This window comes from Lucilia sericata, unplaced genomic scaffold, assembly GCF_015586225.1.
Source record: "Lucilia sericata isolate MDLA Ls3-8-SP2 unplaced genomic scaffold, ASM1558622v1 Contig000701F_arrow, whole genome shotgun sequence".
Taxonomy (NCBI): Eukaryota; Metazoa; Arthropoda; class Insecta; order Diptera; family Calliphoridae; genus Lucilia; species Lucilia sericata.
Genome location: NW_023994704.1, coordinates 173,120 through 197,865, shown reverse-complemented (window position 1 = coordinate 197,865; position 24,746 = coordinate 173,120). Strand labels below are relative to the sequence as shown.

At 34.9% G+C, this 24,746-nt stretch overlaps 3 protein-coding genes across 7 annotated transcripts in view; 1 reads left to right on the top strand and 2 right to left on the bottom strand.

The window, feature by feature from the left end:
• The window catches only part of LOC119607526 (G-protein coupled receptor Mth2), a 29,725-nt gene extending 24,899 nt beyond the window's left edge, over window positions 1–4,826 (bottom strand). Inside the window, exons 1-3 of one of the 5 annotated variants that reach the window (XM_037961478.1) lie at window positions 4,679–4,826; window positions 4,078–4,580; window positions 543–1,512 (exon numbers count right to left, since the gene is read on the bottom strand). In XM_037961478.1, the coding sequence (XP_037817406.1) occupies window positions 543–1,497 (955 nt within the window). In that variant the 5' untranslated portion in view covers window positions 1,498–1,512; window positions 4,078–4,580; window positions 4,679–4,826. The remainder of the gene's footprint in view (window positions 1–542; window positions 1,513–4,077; window positions 4,581–4,678) is intronic. The other 4 variants (XM_037961473.1, XM_037961474.1, XM_037961476.1 and 1 more) reach the window with 4 other exon arrangements.
• Window positions 4,827–7,116: 2,290 nt separating this feature from the next.
• LOC119607530 (ATP-dependent RNA helicase DHX33) lies at window positions 7,117–10,014 on the top strand. Its single transcript, XM_037961485.1, has 4 exons — window positions 7,117–8,137; window positions 8,202–8,277; window positions 8,633–9,418; window positions 9,480–10,014. Exons 1-4 carry the CDS (start codon window positions 7,239–7,241, stop codon window positions 9,876–9,878), a joined length of 2,160 nt encoding a protein of 719 aa, XP_037817413.1. The 5' UTR covers window positions 7,117–7,238; the 3' UTR covers window positions 9,879–10,014.
• A 9,389-nt stretch (window positions 10,015–19,403) lies between these two features.
• On the bottom strand, window positions 19,404–20,457 carry LOC119607531 (the record flags this gene model as incomplete). The annotated part of the gene is made up of 4 exons (XM_037961486.1): window positions 19,404–19,956; window positions 20,017–20,145; window positions 20,208–20,333; window positions 20,396–20,457. Coding segments are annotated over 4 exons (870 nt in total), but the record flags the coding sequence as incomplete, so codon positions are not given.
• Between the last annotated feature and the right edge of the window lie 4,289 nt (window positions 20,458–24,746).

Genomic DNA, 24,746 nt, shown 5'->3' with positions numbered 1-24,746 from the left:
GCTCTTTTTAAAATAAAATTAATAAAAATGTGTTAACTAATAGTGATTTCCAATCAGATAGTTTTATGCCTCTAATCGTTAGAAGTGTAATTGGACTAATCTTTAAATACAAATTAAGCGTTTGAAAAAGTTTAAGTCTTAGTTCTTGAATTCGTATCGTATGAGATACATTATGACACATTTTGGCTTCTTTTTTTTTCAAAAGCGATGAACTTTGGATATTTATATTATAATAAATGGGTAGAATATTTACAAAAAAATTGAGAACCACTTTCTAGACAAATTCTTGTTCTTGTACTTAAATACATATGTATTTGTTTTTAGTGAGTAGTTGTGGTGTTAAAAGGTAAACAATTCTGTATGTGTATTTAAAGATAAATATGTTTTCTCTACACACAAATTTATATAGATTTTAAATCATTTCAATAACAATACTAAAGCGAATGAATCAATAAGATTTATACAAATAAAATATAAGAATATACAATAAAAATAATACATATTAATAAAACTGAGCATTACATCTCTTAATATTTACCTACCTGAAGGTTTTGAAAAATTGCCACTAATCTCTAGACTTTCGAAACTATGAAAATAGGTATCGGATTCGTCACGCCTGCAGTAGGAGGTGGCATTTCCCTTCGTAAACATTTCACCATCATTGCAGCATCTTCTAATGCATGGCATGCGCCGACATACCGGCAGAATATCATCACAAGTTCGTATTAAATATTGTTGTTCTTGTCTTAAAATGGGATTGTTTGATTGATTATCACCACCATCAGTAATTGGTGTAAGCGCTTCAATGCAATATTCCGAAAAATCGAATTTTTTATTTAAAGTTCTCAAAAATAATTGACCATTGTCGATGGAAAATTTGAAATCATTTAATTGATATTCAACCAAAACTTTATTGCGTGGGCAGGCAAGATTATTTGCATTAAAAATGGCAGCGTTTTTAAATAATTTTCTATATAAATGAAAATTTGCAGAAGCCTCCACACATTTTCGTTGACTGCTATCGTAGATATAGTTGTTGGGACAGCATTTGTGTATGTAACTGAAGGCCCGTAATTTCGTATTGTAATCCGTTATACAGGATATAGCTGCCACACGATCTTCCCCGATTCCCATTAAACATGATAATGAAGGAATTTCAAAATCCTTATCTAATATATGTTCCACAAAGTTTTTACCCTCACACTTTGGTATAGTAGAATTAAGCTCGTGATCTTTAGGTGCCATTATGCCATATCCATAAACGGGTGAACTTTTTTCAAATGGTACAATTGCTGCTTCCAGAGTTTGTGTAATGCTATCCTCCTTTGGTGGAATACAGGTATAGTCGTCGTAACGAAATAAACCTCTTGATATTCTCGCCAATTTCCAATTGGTGGCGGGGCAACATAGTGGCACCGTTGAATGTTCAGGTGCTCCAGCTGTTATACTTTGTATGCCACCGTTTATAAACAACAGACAAAATACGGTGAATAGCATTGATTATGAAACTGTCTGCACACGCAAATGATATAAACAAATTTCGATTTTATTGAGAAATTACTAAAAGAGGTCTTAACAAATTCTATTTTAATTATTGATCAGGTTTTTAAGTGTCTCTACTTAGGTCAATGGTAACTTTAGAATAAGAACTCAGGGAATGGATACATGTGTATATTAAAGAACAGACCGGATATATTTTTAGGATATCTAATTAGGTGTGAGAAATCTCGATAAAGTTAAAGGTCAAAATTATTTTACCAGTTTGTCGAACCTTGCTTATTAGTGATTCTATCAAAGGCTAAACCTAAAAAGGAATTCTTTATATACTTATTCTCGTTTCTTTGAAAGTGGAACAAAAGTATTCATTGACAGTTCTAAGAATAATGTAATGCTAAGAGATAAAATCTTTATAGAAGTCTTTAATGTCAAATTCTCCTTTAGGACATTTCCTTCAGGTAGAAAGTTGATTTTACATTTCTTAGACTCAGATCCGTTTATAACCACGCAGATGTAAAGCCCTCTGTTGAGTCGGCAACAGTAGATGTATTCGGTAGACGAAATCACGAATCCATCAAATAAGATGAGGACTTTGTTCTTACTCACAGAGAACACACTGTGGTTAATCTGGAATGAATAGATTTTTCCCTGAACATACCTGGATAAGGAAGGAAAATTCAAAGGTATCTCTTGTATAAGATACCTTTTATCCATCACCATTCAATCCAGTACACTTTTTATTCATTCGACACACCCATAGAGAATAACATCCGACACACTCACTCTAGGTATACGGGCGGGGAAGACCCGTATACACCTACATTCGTCCTTTCATTTCCAACGCTTAATCCCACAGCCACTCCTCTGTAGGGTTTCTGTTGACTTCGGCAACAGCAGTGAACTTATCCCGAATTATTGATTTCACCCTGAATCAGTCTTTAACCGACATTTTCTTCTCGCGAATTTGGGTTTAAACACAGGCACAAAGACCAAAACCCTGCCCTACGAGCTACCGGTTCCCATGGTACCAAATTATGTACATTTGATTATCACGGTATTGCAATCACACCGGGGAAACTTGTAAATAATGTTTCGAAGTTTCCACTCACTAAGACAAAGATAAGCTCCCTCCATTATGGAGCTTTTAATTACAGGCTAAAATAATAAGTCATTATATAAGGAAGCTATAGAGTCGCAAAAATAACCTTATGGAGAAGCTTCTGTGAATCCATAGATAACACATCTACTTAGCAAAATTCTTTTGAGGCACCAATCTAATCCAACCTTTATTAAAAAGAAAGACTACTCTTAGCCAGAATCTTTAACGGAATATACTGAAAACTTATTTACCTAGCTACCAAAATGCTGTCATGGAACCTGCTAATAGTAGCAGAACTCTATCGGAAATCAATGACAATATCGTCTATCTGAATATAATTCTGGACATTTAAGTCACCAAGGCATTGTAAAGGAGTACATAGAATATTCACGATATGCCTCCCTCTTAAGGACGTGATAGTTTTATTCGCAAAGACACGAGCATTAAAACTCATCCACGATTCGCATATTAGGTAACGACTAGATGGCTCACTGTGGCTGTCAACCAGTTAACACGCCTACCTTAAAGGTTGATCTACAGAGACAGCTCTACATGAGGTTGTGCGAATTTAATGTGTATACTCTAAGGCCCTTCTTAGACATTAAAGGCAATAACGAATCTACTTTTGCATTTCAACAAGCTCTTACTATTCTGAATGTCGAAGAGTATATCAGTCACAGACAGAGACCTAGAGGAAATCCAAGCAAGACAGAACAAAGTCAGGAAGGTAACAATTGCCTACTACAAAACTCGTAAGATGTTCGGGATGAAATGGGAACTTAGTCCCAATATGTATACCGCCAATGGATGTACACAGCAATAGTAATTTATTTTCGTATCCGACTATATTATCCCTCACACGGACCTTGATAGAGTTTATTAACTAAGAGTTCCCTCCAGGAATTACTGAGTTAACTTGCCTAGCGATTATACCACTAGGATTAACACAGATTCTTCTTCTTAAATAAACTTCGGTGTTCGTCCGAAGTTGTGATATTATCAGACTGTAGGGCAATAAATGATCTCAATATAGGCATTTCTTTCATTTAACTCTTACATTACCACTTCCTTATTAGTCAGATAATGCAAGTAAGACTTGTCAAGGCTGGGTCGACTGTCTGACATTACACTAATGATTCAATGACAGAGAAAAGGAAAATACTTCTCTGAGAATACCCTGCCACTAAAATAAACGGATTTCTTGGAAATTACTTCATATCCAAACTTTGTGAGTTATTTGGGTCTAAACTTAATGACCTGTTAAGACTAAACATGACTTCATCTGATAAGTGGAGTTGTCCTGTCAAAAGGACAATGCTAACCATAAAGATTAAGAACCCCAAAAAGGTAGCCTTCATGAAAATCTTTACCCCTTAAAAAACCTTTTTTCTTCATATTAAACAAAATATTTCGTAAATTATTGAAATTATTTTTAATAATTTTCACTTATTCGATTTCATAGCAAACTTTAATATTAGTACCTCTTATAGTAATTTTTTATTACTGCTTGATTAATTTCTTTTGATTATTTTTTGCTTTTTTTATTATTTTTATTTGATCGTTATATTTTAGCACAGCACACTTCATATTCAAGTAAACAATATTCGATCAATTCGATTAATGACGTTTTATTCTGTAACAACAAATAAAATAAACATTGTTGTCTTAAGATAACGATATCAGCTGCATAACGGCCATTGATATTTTCTTTTCAAATGATTCAAACCAAAATGACGAAACTAAACACGATTTTTTTTCAATCACTTTTATAATTTAAAATTAGAATTTTTAACAAATTTTAGCCGTAATATTTATTTCAAAATTTGCATGTATACAATAAGAAGACCGAGTGTATTTAAATCTTATCACTTAAGTAACGGATTTTCAATACGAATACTAGTTTCGATTATTTCGGGATCGTGCAATTCTTTCGTATTTTCTTTTTACATTAAAAATATTCATATTCACAATTATTTCATTAAAACTAGATAAATAAACAAAATTAAAATAAATTTTATTATTGTTGTTTCTGTTGATGGCGGTCGATGGTGATGAGTCCAACAAGTCCAAACAATTTCTTACTTAAGAAATAAAAACAAACAATCACATACACACACAGACTTAAGATACACATACAAAGGAAATCGTTTTATTATATTCGTTAAAAAGAATCCGATTTACAATTCTTCCATACGATTTTTTATCGTCCGCACTGTCCGAGTTCTCTTTATTAACTGATTGTTTGAGAGTTTTGCAGAAGTGTTAAACTGCTAAAAAAAATGTGTATTTTTGTTTAAGTTTTCGTACTCATTATATTGTTTTGGAATTTTGTGGCTGGTCTGCACATTTGTTTATGTTTATGAATGAATTTGTTGTAAACGGAAATAATTGCAGGAACAATGAAAACAACAACAACAATGTTTTCGTTTTGTTCTTATAAAAACTTTAAGAAAAGTTCCCCGTATCAAAAACACTCATCCGCACTTATGAAAATGTGTGTGATCTCTCTTTGGATTAAAATTATTCCCCATAATTTTGTTAGTGATAAAATTAACGATTAATGTTAAATGCGCAAACGCTAATTCCATTAAATTGCATTTCAACATTGAATTAAGCTAATGTACTTATTTAAGGAGCAGTCTTTAGGTAAACGAGTGGCGATTAAATTAAAATTAATTCTTGAGTACTTAGTATTTATGTTTGTTTAGTTTAAGCTTGGAAAAGAAATGATTAGGTTAAATTATTTTGTTTTTAATATCAATTTTAGTTAATTTTTGTATTACACTTACAATTGTCTTCTTCTTTTTATAAAACATGTATTGTTTTGATAGCAAACAGTGACTTTTTCTGTTGTTTTGCATGGCAACACTGTACACAAAATCAGCAAAGTGAATTAACATTAGATTAACTAATCTGATTATTAATTGACATTTAATTCACAACTCAAAAACCCGCTCTAAATGTTTTTTAGTTTAATGAAATTAACTTTTTATGGGAAATGCATTTCTTTATTTTAATACAATAGTTTCTATTTAATAACAGCTTTTGTATGAATTAATTGGTTTGTTTGATATTGTTGTCTAATAATTCAGAAAGGAACTACACAACACAATTTGGTTTGATTCTGCAACACTTTCTTATAAGGTCTTCTCTGAAGTAACGGATGTACGCTTTTAAGCCACAATCTTTAATACACCCAAATTCCAAATACCTTAAACCCTACCTTTGTTTTTTCATTAATACCATGGATACTTGGGTTATGCCTTTTTGCAATTTTTGCAAATATCAAAAATACCATAGCAAGAGCACTTTTTGAAATTTTTGATCACATTCGAGTCATTTAGGACTCTTCTGTACGATTAAAATAATCACATATGCGCTCATTTTCTGATCATAAATGACGTCCAGAGAAAATGGTACAATATCCGCAACAAAATGCATTCTACTTATATATTTAAAACTATAAACGGAATGAGAATTATATTAACTAATTTTAGGCCACACAAAATTGTATGTCATCTCTTCTAAAAGAGTCAGTTTCGACTCATTTTTGAATCATTTTTAAGTGCAATTGTTGTTTTTCGGCTTCAAATAAAAACAATTACATAAGAAACAATTTCAACTCATCCAACTCTTTGATATATGGTCACAATATAAGTTTTTAAAGCCATCATATTTCAAACACCAGGACGATCAATTTATGACTCCTATACAATTTTGTTGTTTTTGTTTTCAAGTAATCGGTTTTATATTATATATCGGAATCATGTTCGAATCATTTTTTAAGCGCGCAACTTATTGATAACTTTTATGTCATCAAACGGAGTAAAAAAAGACTCAGTTTAGTGATTAATCATCCAACAATCTTCCAAATGCTAGCTGGGTTTGCGTAAGTAAATTTTAGCATTTTAACCCCTTACTTTTCAATGCAAGTTTTGGTTGCTATATGTTATCAGCATTGGCCTTGTGAATTCGTTTTTACTCAAAATGAGGTTATGTATTTTATACTGCTAGAGACCATAAAATACTAAGCAGGCTACAGGACGCAATTTTCAATTTAATTTAATATAATTTGGCACATACTCTTCTCTTGATTCAAGAACGATACTTGACCCCAAGGACTAAATAGTAATATCACAATGAAATTCTCCATAAATAACGCAAATTTTAACCTAAAACCCTTGTCCACATATAACATTCTTTCAAAAAATCACTTTTTTGTCATCAAATTGCTAAAAAATATTGAAAATATTAGAAAAATGTTGAAAATAATTTAAAGTTTATATTTATGATCATTTATTATGCGACACCAAAACCTGTTTTTCGGAATCCAAACTATAAACATGTTTATTTGGCAGTTACAAATATAGTTTGAAATAAAAAATATAAATTTCTAACGTCAAAGTTATCGTTGCACTACCATCACTAACACTGAATTTTATTAAATTTGTTTCACCCTGTTCGGTAGTTGCACCCAGCTGATGTTGACATACACACATTCTCTCACATAATATACTCAAGTGAAACGTCAATATATTTTATTTAAATTTTCTTTGGCTTGTTCACGTGTTTGTTTATGTCTCTCAATTAAAGTAATTTTTCCATAAATAAAACTGAATTAGGAACCTCCAGCCTTTTAAAAATGGAGTCCAAATATACACTACCGAGTAAATCGCCCTTAAAAACATTCGGTTCTAACGTGCGCAGTGGTATAATACCGTTAAAAAGAAAACTTCAAAGTCCAGGTGCAGAAAATGGTACTGGTAAAATTTTCAAGTCGGCCAATACAAATGGTCAGACAGCGAACAATAACAAGACTAATGGTGTGGCACAACAAACACAGCAAACACCCACGAAATTAACACCAACAAAATTACAATTGGAGCAACAACGTCAAGCTTTGCCTGTGACAAATTGCCGAAAACGTTTGGTACAAGAGATGCATAAATCTGATATATTGCTGATAATGGGTGAGACAGGTTCTGGTAAAACAACACAATTACCACAGTTTTTATTGGGCGCTGGTTTTGGTAACAAAGGTATGATTGCGGTGACACAGCCACGTCGTGTGGCAGCCATAACAGTGGCGAAACGTGTAGCTCAAGAGCAGCACTGTCAGTTGGGTGAATTGGTGGGCTATACGGTGCGTTTTGAAGATTGTACATCACCAAAAACACGTATACGTTTTATGACTGATGGTTTTCTAATGCGTGAAGCTTTAGCAGATCGTTTACTGCGCAACTATACGGTTATAATGTTAGATGAGGCTCACGAACGTACTGTTAGCACTGATGTTCTCTTCGGTGTTGTTAAGGAAGCTCAAAGACAGCGTAGATTGCGCAGTTTGACCCCCCTAAAGGTAATAGTCACTTCGGCCACCATGGATATTGATCACTTTGGTCGTTATTTTGGTGTTAAGGGCATGTACTTGGAAGGTCGTACACATCCTGTTAAGGTAATGCATGCCAAAGAATCACAGTCAGATTACTTACATGCTACACTTGTAACACTATTCGATATTCATCGTAATACACCAGCTAAGTAAGTGGAATTGTTATCGTTTGTTAAAATTGTTTTATTAAATAATTTCGTTTCTTTTTTTTAGTCATGATGTATTGATTTTCCTAACTGGTCAAGAAGAAATCGAGGCAATGGCTCAACAAATACGTCAAATTGCCAAGGTATGTTTTGAAATTAAAAATTTACTCATTATTTGTTGGAAATTAGAATACAGTAGCTATATATCTTTGTATCGGGTTGTGATGGGCTATCATAATTAAAAGCGACGTAACAAGATCCTAGTTGGTTAGTTTGAAAGAAAAGCCTCCGTCGGACCTAATGCATGCTTCCTTACCCGTGCCTTAAGTGGGAATCAAACCCACGACATCAGGGCTAACAGACTAGAACACTAACCTACCACAGGCCACACTAACTAGAAAATTAAATGTTCATTCCATTAATATTATTTAGAATATATTTTCTTTATAATTGAGTTATTGATTTTTACTAATCTATTGAAATTATCTTTTTTTCTAGACCAATCTCAGCAATATTGCCGGTGTCAGAGTTTTCCCTCTCTATTCTCAATTGCCACAAAATAAACAGCTCGAATGTTTTTTGCCAGCACCAGCTAATGCCCGTAAAATTGTTTTAGCTACAAATATTGCTGAGACATCAGTCACCATACCCGGTATACGTTGTGTCATCGATGCAGGTTTTGTAAAACGTCGCATTTATACTCCCAGTACCGGGCTAGATGTTCTAAGAGTAGTTCGCATATCCCAGGCGCAGGCATGGCAACGTTGTGGTCGTGCTGGCCGCGATGCACCCGGTACATGTTATCGTACCTATACACAAAACGAAATGAATGGATTTGAAAAGATGCCAAAACCGGAAATATTGCGTAGCAATATTTGCTCTACTGTTTTAAACCTATTGGCATTGGGTATCGATTGTAAAAGTTTTGATTTCCTCGATAGACCTTCACCCGAAGCCATGGATACTGCTTATCGTAAGCTTGAGTCTTTAGGTGCTGTACGTAATGCTGCCACTGTGCCAGAACTAACGCCATTGGGTCGGCAAATGGCTCAATTTCCTTTGGATCCTCAGTACAGTAAATTGTTATTGGCTGCTCCACAATTTGGTTGTATGGAAGAGATGTTAAGCTTGGTGGCGGTACTATCCGGTGAAAATGTATTCATTTCGAGTGCTGAAAAACGTGAACAAGCCGCTTTGGCTCATGCCAAATTTCAATCCAAACATGGTGATCATCTAACGCTGCTGAATGTTTTCAGTGCCTTTCAGAAGACTGAAAAAATTAAGGTATAAGAAATAATTATACAATTTTAAAAACAAATTTACTTAAATCCTTATTACTTTACAGTTATGGTGTCATGACAATTTCCTTAACACACGAAATCTTATGTACGCCCGTGAAGTACGCAGCCAACTTTTGGAAATTGTTGAACGTTTGGCTCTACAAGTCAATAGTTGTGGCAATAATTTCGATCAAGTACGCAAATGTTTACTGGTTGGCCTATTCGATAACATAGCCGAATTACAGCGTGACAATTTCTATTTGACCATAACCGGTCGTCAACGTGCCAAAATTCATCCTTCTAGTGTATTTCATGGTAAATATCGTCCGGAATATATAATTTTCTCTGAAATCGTGCTCACCGAACGTAATTTCTTGCGTCAAATAACCGAGATTTCACCGGAATGGGTAGCCGAGGTTGTACCTCACTTTACCCATCTTAGTCGCATTAAAGTGTCATCGTAATTATTGTTACAATTAAAAATTTATTTATGTTTCACTTTTATACATATTTTTCTTTTATTAAATTAGTTCTAAAGTCTTAATTATTCTTTTAGGAGTCACCTTTTTTTTAATAAAAACATATTTTTAAGTTAAATAATTCTAAGTGTTTTCCGTTATGGCAAAATTTTGTATATTTAAACATGTTTTTGTGTTAAATTATACTTTTGAATTTACCATACTTGAAGTGCTTTAAATACCTTATTGTCCTTCTTCCTATATCACAAATTAAATTTTATTTTCTTGCAATCCTTTTTATAGTGAAACATTTTTATTAGGTTAATTTTTATAGTCCTTTTATTATATTTTTTCAGGTTTAAAACTTATAATTATTTTTTATATTATATTTAAGATCTTACTTATTTATAGAAAATAAAAGTTGAATTTTAATTATAAAATTTAAATCAAGAAAAATAAATACTAATTTTATAATATTAGATTTTGGTCAATGGCATGGTATTATGTTGCTTGATTTAAAGGACCTTCTAGGATACGATGGTGCTCCCAATCAGAGGCTTAAAAATTTCTTGGTCCTGATGGCATCTCAATGCTAATGTTAAAGGAACTTGGTAAAGTAGCAATATAATTTCTCACCCACCTTCTTGAACTCTCGTTACGCTAATTGGTTCATATTGCATTTGAAATTGAATCATACCGCCTATTTCTCTTTTATCGCCAGTAGTAAAGGTTTTAGAATCGCTATTATTATCATCCCTGAAAGAGCATTTTTGCTAGCCAACCACCAACATGGCTTCAGGGAATCTCATAATACCACGACAGTAATCAACTTGATAACTACGGTCGATCATTCCAAGCTGATAAGTGACATCTCGAACTCCACTTTACCCAACGATGTTAAACGCTGGATTGTCAATTATCTCTGTGGCAGAAAAGCGTTTGTTGTGTTCAGAGGCCGGAAGTCGAACTATCACAAGATAAAAATGAACATGCCACAAGGAGGAGTACTATCAACTATACTCTTCAACATTTATCTTGCCTCGCTTCCTGAACCACCTCAAGGTGTTTCGATGGTGTCATATGCAGATGATTGTACTGTATTTTCATCTGGCGAAAATATTGACGACATAAGTGCTAAAATATCCCAATACCTGGCCACTATCGTAGACCAATTTCAGGAACGCAAATTACAGTTATCAACTTCCAAATCAAACGTGTACTATTCACTTCATGGACTAAGCAAGTAAGGATGGAACTCAACATCTTAGTCGAAGGCAGACGTATACCTTCGATTCAGAACCCGAAAATTTTAGGGGTAGTCTTTAACAGCTTCCTACAATTCTCTTCGTACGCCACCTAAATCATCGTAAAGTGAAATCCCGAAATAAACTCCTAAAAGCACACGCTGGCAACTCCTGGGGCATAGATAAAAAGACAATCACGGAGAAATATAAAGCAATTGGTTGCTCTCTTCTTAATTGCGCTGTCAAGATGGCAAACGTACACGAGGAAACCAGTAGTCTTCAACAGCTTCCTTCAAATCTCATCGTACGCCACCTACATACATCAACATAAAGTGAAATCCCGAAATAAACTCCTAAAAAAACGCGCTGGCAACTCCTGGGGCATAGATAAGGGGACAATCAAGGAGAAATATAAAACAATTGGTTGCTCTCTTCTTAATTGCGCTGTCAAGATGACAAACGTACACAAGGAAACCAGGATGCTGTCTGTCAAACAACATATTGTGTTTCTGTCTAGTCAATTCCTGGTGGCAATGCATCATTTGATGGAAGATTCCCATCGTCATCCAATCTGACGTCGATAGATTGTCGACAATATACGCACTGAAAGCATTACACCTAGAGGCAATTACCCATGCAAACTCGTTCAACACTCGCACAGTTAAGAGCCGATTGGAGCAGTATTCTCAACTGCTACCAGGAACGATTGTTCCAGGCACACTTAACCGATGCCCTGCCTGTCTCCAAAGCCCTTATAATACGGTACATCTTTTTAACTGCCCCTTTAGAGAATAATTTCAAATTTTATCCGGATATAATTATTTAATAACGAATTAAGTGGTATTAAGTGATTTTCAGGAGTATACTTCCGGAAAAAAAATCCGTAGAATGATTTAAATATACAAAATACACATTTATGTCGAATTTTATAACGATAACATTGATTGTAAATGTGCATTTAAGTATTTTTTGGAAATGATCCTTATATGGGAGTTGTGACCAATTATCGACCGATAAGGAAAAAATTTTGTATAATGATTTACATATACATATGCTATAAAAAATAATCAAGTCGAATTTTACTACAATAGATTTGTTTATCAATAAAATATGTGCGTTTAGGTGATTTTCGGAAGTAGACCTTATATGGAAGCTATGACCAATTGAGGACCGACTGAGATCTACGTTGATAGTATGATTTCTGTTCAAATTATATTTGCATATACAAAATTTTGTGTTGATACCGATATATTAAAGGGAGTTATTAATGATAAACTAATTTTCGGAAATATATACATTTGTATGGGGGCTATGGGAACATAATTGATCACTGCCTTAAAAAAATAATGTGTAACAAAATTCATCGAAATATCTTTGGTAGTTTCTGAGAAAACTTCAAAAGAATTAGGAAAAACACGTAACTTTATTCGAGGTAGCCTGAAATTTTTACTCATAACTTTTTACGTTGTGAACCGATTTTGCTCATTTTCAATACCATACTGCTTAGGATAATAATTTGGTTGATTTCCTTTGCTTAGTTTTAACGTGAGCGTGTTTTACACAGACAGACAGGCGGACACAGCTAAATGGACTCAGAATTTCATAAGGACCCGGAATATACATACTTTTTTGGGTCTTAGATGAATATTTCTTGGTGTTACACACAGAGTTATGTTAAAACTAATTCATGACAAATATTTCCCAACATATTGGTCTAATATATATATTTTTCTCAACACTTTAATATATAAATATTTCCCAACACATTGCACAGTGGGGTCTCCCTGAACAAAACTTGGCATTAACTAAGCTATAATATTTTGGTATAAATTATGGGTATCGATGGATAGAGGAAGTCCTCTAGATACGAAGTAAAAAAGGGAAAAGTTGCACTTAATGCAATTTTTTTGCAAAATTTTCAAAACAAAATTTTTATACCCACCATCAAAAAAGACGGGGGTATATTGATTTTGTCATTCCGTTTGTAACACATCGAAATATTCGTCATATACCCACAAAAGTATATATATTCGGGGTCTAAGACGATCTAGCCATGTCCGTCCGTCTGTCTGTTGAAAACACGATAGAGTCCGAACGGAATGAGCTAGAGGGTTGAAATATTCTCTATAGGTAAGGTTTGTTTGGTATTGAAAATGGGCTAGCCCATTTCAATAGCCCCTATACAAGTGAATCGCCGAAAAACGTCCTTAACGGGCATATATGTTTAAAAATTGTAACTATAGCGATGAAATTCAACATAAATAAGTTTTATATGAGTCAAAAACTCCCTGCCAAATTTTATGAGGATCGGTCCATAATTGAACCTATCCCCCATATAATGTCCCCTTCAAAAAATGACTTTAATGCTCATTACCCGCTTAAAAATACGACTATAGCGATGAAATTTGACATAAGTAAGTATCTTAGGAGCCAAAACCTTTCCACAAAATTTTATGTGGATCGGTCTATAATTGATCCTACCCCCCATATAAGGTCCCCTTCAGAATATTATTTTAACGCTCATTACAGGCTTAAAAATACGAGTACAGTGATGAAATTTGACATCAGAAAATCTCTTATGAACCAAAATCGCTTTACCGAATTTTAAGTGGATCGGTCCATAATTGACCTTACCCCCCATAAAGGTCCCTTCAGAAAACTACTTTAACACTCATTACTGGATTCAAAATACAAGTACAGTGATGATGTTTGACATAAGTAAGTGTTTTACTATCAAAAACACTCTACCACATTGTATGTGGTTCGGTCCATAATTAACCCTACCCCCAATATAAGATCCCCAACAGAAAGTGACTTTAACGCTCATTACTGGCTTAAAAATACGATTATAGTGATGTAATTTAACATAAGTAAGTTACTTTCAAGCCAAAACCTCTCTACCAAATTCTATGTGGATCGGTCCATAATTGAACCTACCTCCCATATAAGGTCCCCTTCAGAAAATTAGTTTAACGCTCATTACTGGCTTAAAAATACGAGTACAGCGATGAAATTTGACATAAGCAAATCTCTTATAAACCAAAATCTCTCCACCGTATTTTATGTGGATCGGTCCATAATTGACCTACCCCCCCTAAAGGTCCCTTCAGAAAATTACACGAATGCTCATTACTGGCTTAGAAGTACGAGTATTCAGATGAAATTCGACATAAGTAGGTTTCTTATGAGCCAAAACCTTTCTCTACTGACTTTTATGGGAATCGGCGTATGATTGATCCCCATATAAGCTCCCCTTCGGAAAATGACATTGTTCATTATTGGCTTAAAAATACGAGTAAAGCGATGAAATTCGATACACATAACTTTTATACGAGTTAAGATCTCTCTACCAAATTTGGTGCGGATCGGTCCACAATTGACCTTACCCCCCCATATAAGGTCATACAAGTGAATCCCCGAAAAACGTCCTTAACGGGCATATATGTTTAAAAATTGTAACTATAGCGATGAAATTCAACATAAATAAGTTTTATATGAGTCAAAAACTCCCTGCCAAATTTTATGAGGATCGGTCCATAATTGAACCTATCCCCCATATAATGTCCCCTTCAAAAAATAACTTTAATGCTCATTACCCGCTTAAAAATACGACTATAGCGATGAAATTTGACATAAGTAAGTATCTTAGGAGCCAAAACCTTTCCACAAAATTTTATGTGGATCGGTCTATAATTGATCCTACCCCCCATATAAGGTCCCCTTCAGAATATTATTTTAACGCTCATTACAGGCATAAAAATACGAGTACAGTGATGAAATTTGACATCAGAAAATCTCTTATGAACCAAAATCGCTTTACGGAATTTTAAGTGGATCGGTCCATAATTGACCTTACCCCCCATAAAGGTCCCTTCAGAAAACTACTTTAACACTCATTACTGGATTCAAAATACAAGTACAGTGATGATGTTTGACATAAGTAAGTGTTTTACTATCAAAAACACTCTACCACATTGTATGTGGTTCGGTCCATAATTGACCCTACCCCCAAAATAAGATCCCCAGCAGAAAGTGACTTTAACGCTCATTACTGGCTTAAAAATACGATTATAGTGATGTAATTTGACATAAGTAAGTTACTTTCAAGCCAAAACCTCTCTACCAAATTCTATGTGGATCGGTCCATAATTAAACCTACCCCCCATATAAGGTCCCTTCAGAAAATTAGTTTAACGCTCATTATTGGCTTAAAAATACGAGTACAGCGACGAAATTTGACATAAGCAAAGATCTTGACCCTACTCCCCATAAAGGTCCCTTCAGAAAGTTACACGAACGCTCATTACTGGCTTAGAAGTACGAGTATTCAGATGAAATTCGACATAAGTAGGTTTCTTAAGAGCCTAAACCTTTCTACTGACTTTTATGGGAATCGGCGTATGATTGATCCCCATATAAGCTCCCCTTCGGAAATGACATTGTTCATTATTGGCTTAAAAATAGGAGTAAAGCGATAAAATAAGTTTTATGCGATACACATAAGATTTATACGAGTTAAGATCTCTCTACCAAATTTGGTGCGGATCAGTCCACAATTGACCCTACCCCCCATATAAGGTCACCTTCAGAAAATTACATTAACGATCATTTCTGGCTTAAAAATACGTGAACATTTATGAAATTTGATATCAGAAACGTTTATAGAAACTTAGACCATCCTACTGAATTTCATGCGGAAATTTAGGTAAAATGAGATAACAGCGATGCTATTCGATGTAAACATGTTTATATGAACCAAAATCGGTCTAAAAAATTTTATGAAAAACGATCAGTTAATTTGGTGAGTGGTCATCGGAATCAGATGAAGTCATCGGAATCAGATGAAGTCATCGGAATCAGATGAAGTTGTAAATATACTCTACCGTGTATATTTTCTGATGCACTTATTATTTTTCACACATGGTAAGTTGGAATTAATGGTACCACTAAGACCATGAACGTTTATATGTATGTACATATGTGTGGGAATCCTCTTTTCTCCCACTGTAAGGAATGCATACATGTAACATTGAACTCTTTAGAATAATTGCCGGTCTACACACGGAAACTTTTTTTGGAAAACTTTTGATTTTGTTTGTGAGAGACAGAGAGAGAAATATATCAATCATGATATGCTTTTCTTTTTCTCTCACACGTAAAATCAAAAGTTTCCTTGTGTAGACCGGCACTAAGACCTGGTCCACACTAGGAAACTTTTGTTGATAAACTTTTTCTTAATTCTCTTTCATTAATGTTCACACATAGAAACTTTTGTTTCAGAAACTACGCATTAATTGCATATATTTGTTGTTGTACGAATGAGAAGAATAGCAAAACAAAACAAGTTTCCGAGTACGAGAAACTCCATACCGCGAGAGAGATGAATGATATTCTTTCTCTTTCTCTCTCACTCAAAATTAAAATTTTCCCAAAAAAAGTTTCCTAGTGTGGACCGGCAGTAAGTATCCTTTTTCAGGAGTTATGTCGAAAGCTACCAATGAAAGTTGATGTAAGTACTGATATTTTCTCAATATCTGCTGTTGCAATTTTAGAGTGACCAATAGGGGGTGTGACATCTCCAAATTTTGCATGAATAACATTGAAATCCATATAAACGTTGTTTCGCCATACAACCTCAGAAGTCAGGAAGTACTAACTTATAACGTTATTGAAATTAGAAAGGATGGATCATGTCTTTTTGGAGCTATATATGTATCCCACTTTATTTATGGTCATCGATTATTTGCAAAAGACATTCGAGACAGGAAAGTAAAATAAGTGGTTGAATTTTTGGAGTTATTTTTCAAGTGCTACATATATGGAAGTGCTATTGAATATATCAGAGTTATGTCTTTTCCCTTCACCTGGATAGTTTATGTGAACTTATCGCTGCCAGACAATAATATCCATATTATTTTGAAGTTTATCGTAATGAACAGCTATATGTGTGTGCATTGAGGTCAATCCAACAAAAAGACTGAGTTTTACAGGAAACTTATCGAAGGTCACTTTGATGCATATGAAGAATAATTTATAAAAAAAATCTAAAAACGAAGAAAACTCAATCTCAGTGTAGAGAAAATTACTTAATTCCATGGATAGTGAGAGTTCAGGAATGAAATACATACAACTAAAATATTAACTATGAAATCGGGTTTCAAATGAAGTCATTTGGTGCAAGAAAAACTTTTGAAATTTTTTAATGCCAACATTTAAAATTCAAGGTCAAGTATTTACTCACTTAATTCGAAGTTTTTTTACCCTCCTAGCAAAATGCACTCTTTTGATAAGGATTTGGTTGTAGCATAAAGAAACGAGTTGTGATAGGGGGCTTTGATAACATGTTAACAGCGCCTTTTAAATACCTTTTATATGATAATTAATTTTAATTTTTTGATTATTTTGAATTACAAATTTACCTTTTTAGCAATAAAAGCTCATATACAAGACATGGATTTTGGAAGATCTGCTTTGCGAAAAAATAAACAATTTCAACAGCATATGCCCAATAACATACAAAAGTACAACATGGAGTAAAAATAAAATGCCGTATTCGGAAGACTTGGCCCAAACAATTGAAACAATTTATACAACATATCACTAGTACTTTGCTTCTCTAACATGAAAAAGGTCAATTTCTGAAATTAAGTAGAGATACGTTATTTTTTGATGCGATAGGCAATGATAAATTTAGTCAAATTTATTTGACTAAATTTTTCTGTACTCATTTATAGCTCACATACGTCAAAAAAGTGATACCAATAGCAGAGATTTTGTTATGCAGCCACTATTCGGATGACATAGAAGGTTAGGTAGGCAGGGGACACACTTGGGTCCAGTATTTTGATCCCTTTGTGATACCTGAAACGAAAGAAAACGGTCAGCGTATTAGTACACTTCGACCTAATCACTCTGGTTTCCTAGACCGAACCAGTTTTTCGCATGAATATAGGAATCTATCTTTCGGATATTGACCTCCGATAGATCCGCTAAGTCATACAGGAAATAGCTACCTAACGACCCATTCTGTGATCAGCTAGGGCGGGACAATGGCAGAGGAAGTGAATTATGCTCTGTTCTTCCTCTCCATCCTGGCAGCTCCTGCAGAATTCATTACTGGGTAAGTTCAGTCTTCTTGCATTGAGTCCGAAAGGCCAGTGGCCAGTAACCACTGCCGTTAAGTTCCGTAGATTAACTCTCGGAATATAGAAAAGGGCTTGGGATCTCTATGGGTTGTAAGATGGCCACATGATCCTTGCCTGTCTGCAGGTGGCTTCAGTCGACCATCTGCATTGCGCAAGCTCATATAGTTTTTCACGTATCGAGCGTTTGTAGGTTGAAAGCGGTATACCGACAAAAGGGTCGGTTTCCTCTCTTGCAAGCGAGGAACCTAACTTGGCAAGAGAGTCCGCGATGGTATTACCAGGAATTTGTTGATGTCCTGGAATCCAGTACAGTCCTATTGTGGAATGTTTCGCCATCTCGTTAAGGGATGCCCGGTTTTCTAGGACTAAATTTGATGTCTTGTAGACACCACTTAGAACCTTAAGGGCTGCCTAGCTGTCGACAGAAATTCGAATATTAGCACCGTATATTCGATAAAACCTGAGCCAGTTTGCAGACCGTTTTATGGCTGATAGTTCAGCCTGAAGAACGCTACATTGGTCAGGAAGCTTGAAGGAGACTTCCGTTCCCGATTATGCTATGTAAAAGCCACTGCCTACACCATGGTTCGATTTTGAGCCTTATACGATCCGTCATGGAGTATTGTTTCCATCACATTTGGATCGCGTTGGATATTCACTAAAAAGCTTATATCAAAAGACGGTTTGTCAGTAATCTCTACTAGACAATTGAGAATGGTAGAGTGACCTGACTGAATCATATGCCACATACCAATTGTGTTGAGTCTAATAGCCGCGTTGAGGGCAATCTCTTGGGCCATTAGATCAATAGATAGCCATCCCATCATGACAAAGAGAGCATTTGATGGGGTGGTGCGAATTGCCCCCGTTATCAACAGAGCTGATGTACGAAGGATTAGCTCAAAACGTTTACGGTTACGGATGACATAGAAACAGGGACCGAAAATAATAATTATTTTTGAATTTTTAAATAAAAAAGCAACGACAAGAAAATATCGGAAAACATCAAGTATACAATTTTGAAATTAAAGAAACCAAACATATTCATAATTTTTTTAATAAAAAAATTTATTTCCGAGACATTAGTTTTACAAAAAAATTTCAATATTACTACTTGGAGTACACAGATTTTTTACAAAATTTTATAAACCTAAAAAGTAACTTTTCAGGGAGCGTGAAATACTTTCAGCCGTATACATTTTCAAGCAAATCTGCCACGACTGTTGGTTGACAGCATTTTCAATTATCTTATCCTTGTTTTCATTCAATACTGAACTAAAATCGAAAAAGCTTTCCGAATACGAAGGGGCCTCTGTGGAGGGAGTGGCTAATTGTCGAGCGGTTTTTGAACCATAAGAAGTTTTATAATCATCTACATCGGAATGAGATATTTCATTTTGTTCCATATTTAAATCACCATCGAATGTGGGTAATTCAGTGGCTGATTCTGTGTTATTGGTTGGGGTTGTTGCCATAACGCTGGTATACATTTCCGATAAAATTATGAAGGGATACTCATAGTAGGAACGATCAGGATATGCTGTAATTAAATAATTTCCTATACATTTCCCAAAGAGTACTTCTGGTATGTAGCGATTATAAAGATGTACCAAATGCACTACCAAAGCCCTTATTTGACTAAACCACATTTTCATAGCACTGACTATATCGTTAACAAAATTGGTAGCGTTTTTTCTGAAAAGAAGATTAATTATTAAAATTACTATTTAAATTTTAGTAAAAATTATTCCTTACAATTGTTGCAGCTGCTTGATATGATCTGTCTTAAAACTCTGCTCAAATGTCATGGATATTTCTCGAACACCCACCAGTAAATGGCGCAGACCCATTAAGAATGTCACTCTAGTGTTTTCAGAAAATGTTCTATAAATAAAAAAAACAAATTTTCATATTGAAGTTACTCTTTTAAATTCTCTAATATTTACCTTGTTTTTACATCGTTTGCAGTAACATTTGGCAGCATTTGTTCCACGGTACCGGCAATATTACTGACACCTCGAAAGAACCACTTGACATCATCCGTTAGCACTGTATAATTATCAGCTAAAGATCTAAATAGAAAAAATATTACATATTTGAAAATATTCGTTATTATAATAATGAAATGCTATACCTTTCTTGATTTTTACTTGGCGCACTGAAACAAATTTGTAAACTATTAAATATAATTAAAGAAACTGAAAATATTTTAAATATTGAGAGTTCCATTGTAGTCTTAATCACAGTAAGCTTGAGAATAAACTAAATTATTTTCGCACATTCACATCTTTAAATATCTTTTAGTAGATCATACCTGCAAAAATTTTCCTCATATTTTCTAAGACTTAATCACTTTTTTACCTGTTTTATTACCCATTAAATATTAATTAACTCTAATTTGCAGATATACTTGGAAAATTTTAAAAATATCCTTAGAAAATCCTTAGAAAATTATTATGGTTTATAAAGGTAAGCAGGTGCTAGAATTACTAAACGGCTAAGCTGATTTGTAGATGTGAGTCTATAATTATTGTGCACACTGTATATCTCCAGTTAAAAATATCAAATAAAAACCTGAATCAGCACATCCAATTTTGTATAGCTGTGACCGTAATCCAGTGTGTTCACTTAGAATACTTAGCATCATACTAACCTCAGACTTGCTCATTTTGAGAAGGTTTCTCGTCCTGCTTTCATTAGGAACATCCTATATGATCTTTGTGGTTCTACCCACCGTTTCGTTATTCCTTATGGGATTCTCTCACCCATATTTGCGTCGAATGGTTTTGCGTTCGTCTTCCCTTTAAAGGTAATACATTCGCCATTTCACTGCCGACTACTCCCGACTGGCCTGATACCTATATGGAATAAACCTTACCTCAGGAAGAGCATTCTGTTAAAGATTTTCGGTGTTAGATTTAACTTTATCACCTTATATCGCCCTAATTGCCTTCTGGCAGTCGCTAAATATGATAACTTTTGTTGGCGCCATATTTATTCTAATTCAATGTACGCATTCCATTATTTCTCGGACTTCTTCCTCAGATTAACTACCTCTAGCTCCCTTTCCTTTAAAGCAATTACATTCGCTCTTTCGTTACCAACTACTCCCGTGTGTCCAGGTATCCATATGATGTAAACCTTACCTCTGGGAGAGTACTCGGTTACAGTTTTTTTATAATCCAAAACGGTCTTAAATTTAACTTTATCTGATATCGCCCTAATTGCCTCCTGGCTGTCGGTAAATATGTTAAATCCTGTGGGCTCCATACTTATTCCAATCCAATTTACGGATTCCGTTATTGCTCGGACTTCTGCCTGGAAGCTTGTGTTGTGATTCAATGTAGAATCCCAGACCCGCTTTGGCCCCTAATTTAGAGCCGTCCGTGTAGCAACGGATTTCCACGGGTATTTGCTCTAATGTTCCGCTTGAACAAGACATTCTATCTGGAATCTGTGTTTCAAAGTTTCCGACATATTTTGTGTCTGGTATGCGATCGGGCACATCCGATGATTGTGTGTATCCTTCTAATGTGTCGAGTATACATTGATGACATGTCCCCTATCTTAAATATGTTTCAATGGGTGGATTATCTAGCAACGTTTCCAGAGCTTTGGTTGACGTAGTACTCATGACACCATTTATACCCAAGCAGCATGCATGTAGAAGTTGTATATTACACTTCTTGTTCAAAGAACTAAACCAGGTTATTGAAGCATAAGCTAGAATTGTTCTAATTGCGCTTTTATTAAGCCAATGTGTAATAGCAGGACTAAGGGACCATTTCATGCCTATGATTCTCCTACATAGCACCCAGCACCAATGTGCCTTGTTAATCCTTTCCTCTATGTGATGCGTCCATCTTAATTTCCGGTCAAGGATTCCACCTAAGTACTTAATTCTGTCGGTCACCGGTATCAGGAAAACAGGGTTCAGCATAAAAGAAATTTTTGTCTTTCTTGTGAAAAGGCATATTTCTATCTTCGCCGGGTTAACATAGAGGCCTCTCGGTTGAGCCCAGCTCAAGGCCGTGTTCAGAGCCTCTTCAGCTCTTCTCATCTACACAAATAATTTGGATAATAAAATTCAGATTTCAGTTAAAGGGGCATTACTAATCTTTTTTTATAAACAGAAAATTGCAATTTTTAGAAAATTAGCTTTCACGTACTTTTTAGAAATGGATATTTTTTACTGAAAAGTACGCAAACAGGCCATATATAATATAATAATTAGTTTTGCGTGTGAGGCGAACATCGCCAAACAAAATTCGATTAAAATAAAAACCGATTTTATTTAATAATATAAATGCGTGGTATCACCACTCCCGTTACCCTAAAAATATGGGTGGAGCACGAGAGGGGAATGCGAAAAAAGATATATTTTTAAGAAATGGAAGACGTATTATAAATGAAACCGGCAGCAACCTCAACAACAACATCATGTACCTCAACAATAACCTGAAAAACAACCTAAAACACCTCCACAAGTGCAACAAAAACCTCAACAAATACAACCTCAAGAAGAATTAAATCAACATCAAGCACTAGCTTATCAGCTAGATGGACCTGTATAGGTCACCCCTGCTCCAGCCCTACAACAAACACCCAAACAAGTACAACAAATACAACCTCAAGAAGAAATATAACAACATCAAGCTCTAGCTTATCAGCTAGATTTAATGGACCTGTGTAGGTCACCCCTATAACAAACAGCTCAAGTACAACAAAAACCTCAAGAAGAATTAAATCGATATCAAGCACTAACTAGATTTGATTGACATGTAAAGGTCACCCCTCCTCCATCCCAACAAGAAACTCCTAAACAAGTATAACAAATAAAACCTCAAAAAGAAATAAAACAACATTGAGCACTAGCTTGTCAGCTAGATTTGATGGACCTGTGTTGGTCACCCCTACAACAAACACCTCAACAATAAAAACCTCAAGAAGAATTAAATCGATATCAAGCACTAACTAGATTTGATTGACATGTATAGGTCACCCCTCTTCCATCCCTTCCAAGAGCAAAAAATTATGTAATTTGATGTTTATGATATATGTTTGTATTTAAGTACGTTCGCTCGTTCTTTTTATAATACCTTACACCTTCTGTTGTAATTTCCACAATATTATCTTCCGACCCTATAAAGTGTACATATTCCGAGTCCGCCTGTCTGTTGAAATCAATTTTCTGAATACCACAGATAACTTCGGGATCAAAATCTTCAATAATTCTGTCAGACATGTTTTCGAGAAGTTTCCTGTTTAAAATCAGCAAAATCCGTTCATAAATAACGGAATTATGAGCAAAAATCCGAGACCTTTGAAAATTTAATTAAAACTAGAACATTTTTAGACTAATATAGAATTCTTACTTGTTTTATCTTCTATACGTCTTTCACGCCATCACAGAAAAGTTTCCTGGAGTCTCGTTGTAGACTTATTCCGAAACTTAATCTTTGTTGGTAGCCGAAGTATTTTCAATCTTTATACCGATGGTCTGAAAAAGAGTGCTTTTCCGAAAATCTCCAATCTTGAATTTCGGTTATAAGTTCTTCTGAACATATACATATGTAGTTATATCTAATACTTCATCTCTGATTCTATTGACAAAGGTAGTTTTATTACCTAAGTTCAATGTGATCAAGCCTTTAGTATTTAGTGTTGCGCTACCCCAAGCTACCACCATGTAGCTGGCATCGCAACCTATCACTATTTTCTTACTTTTCCTTAAAGCCAATCTAATTCCAAGGTTCTTGGATTATCTTACCTATGTTTATTACAGCCAATAGAGCGTTGATAGTCTTCTCCCTCCGATGGACCTTTATTTGAATAACCTTATCATGGTTATCTATTAGACTGTCTTCTATAAAGTTGGTAGTCAGCTGCCTATTATTTGATTTGACTCCTCCGGGTAGCCTGAAGTGATTGTCGATGTAGCGGGTACGCTTAGCAGTCTTTTTAATTGGCACTTTTCCAATTTGGGAAACCACCTCCAACGTTACCAGTATTGGCTAATGATGCTTTGGTCACCGTCTTAGATATTTTAGTGCCCTTGACAGCCCTTTCAATCGGGCTTCCCTTCCCAACTTTGAATATAACAAAGCCCTAGCTTTGTTCTTGGCAAGACTAGCCATGGAGTTCAGAGCAATACCTATTACAAATAAAGTTCCCTCAGACATCCACGGCCAGCTCAGCATTTTGACTTCCAAGAATTTCCAGTACTCGCTCATTAGCCAGTTTACTGCCTCATCCTTTTACGTAGACGGTGAACTTTAAGAACACCAGAAGCTCCCTCTACTTTGCCAGTCTCAGGGAGGAGGGATACTTTCCACAAAACTCCTCAGAGTGGCAACACATTGGTGAGATGCCAACCTCACGTCCATGCTGAACTCACAGCTCACGTTCTTTACATATAGGTTGTTTGCCCTTTGATGAGATTGCGTGGTCCATCTGGTATATCCGAATTTTGCCTGTCGGATTAC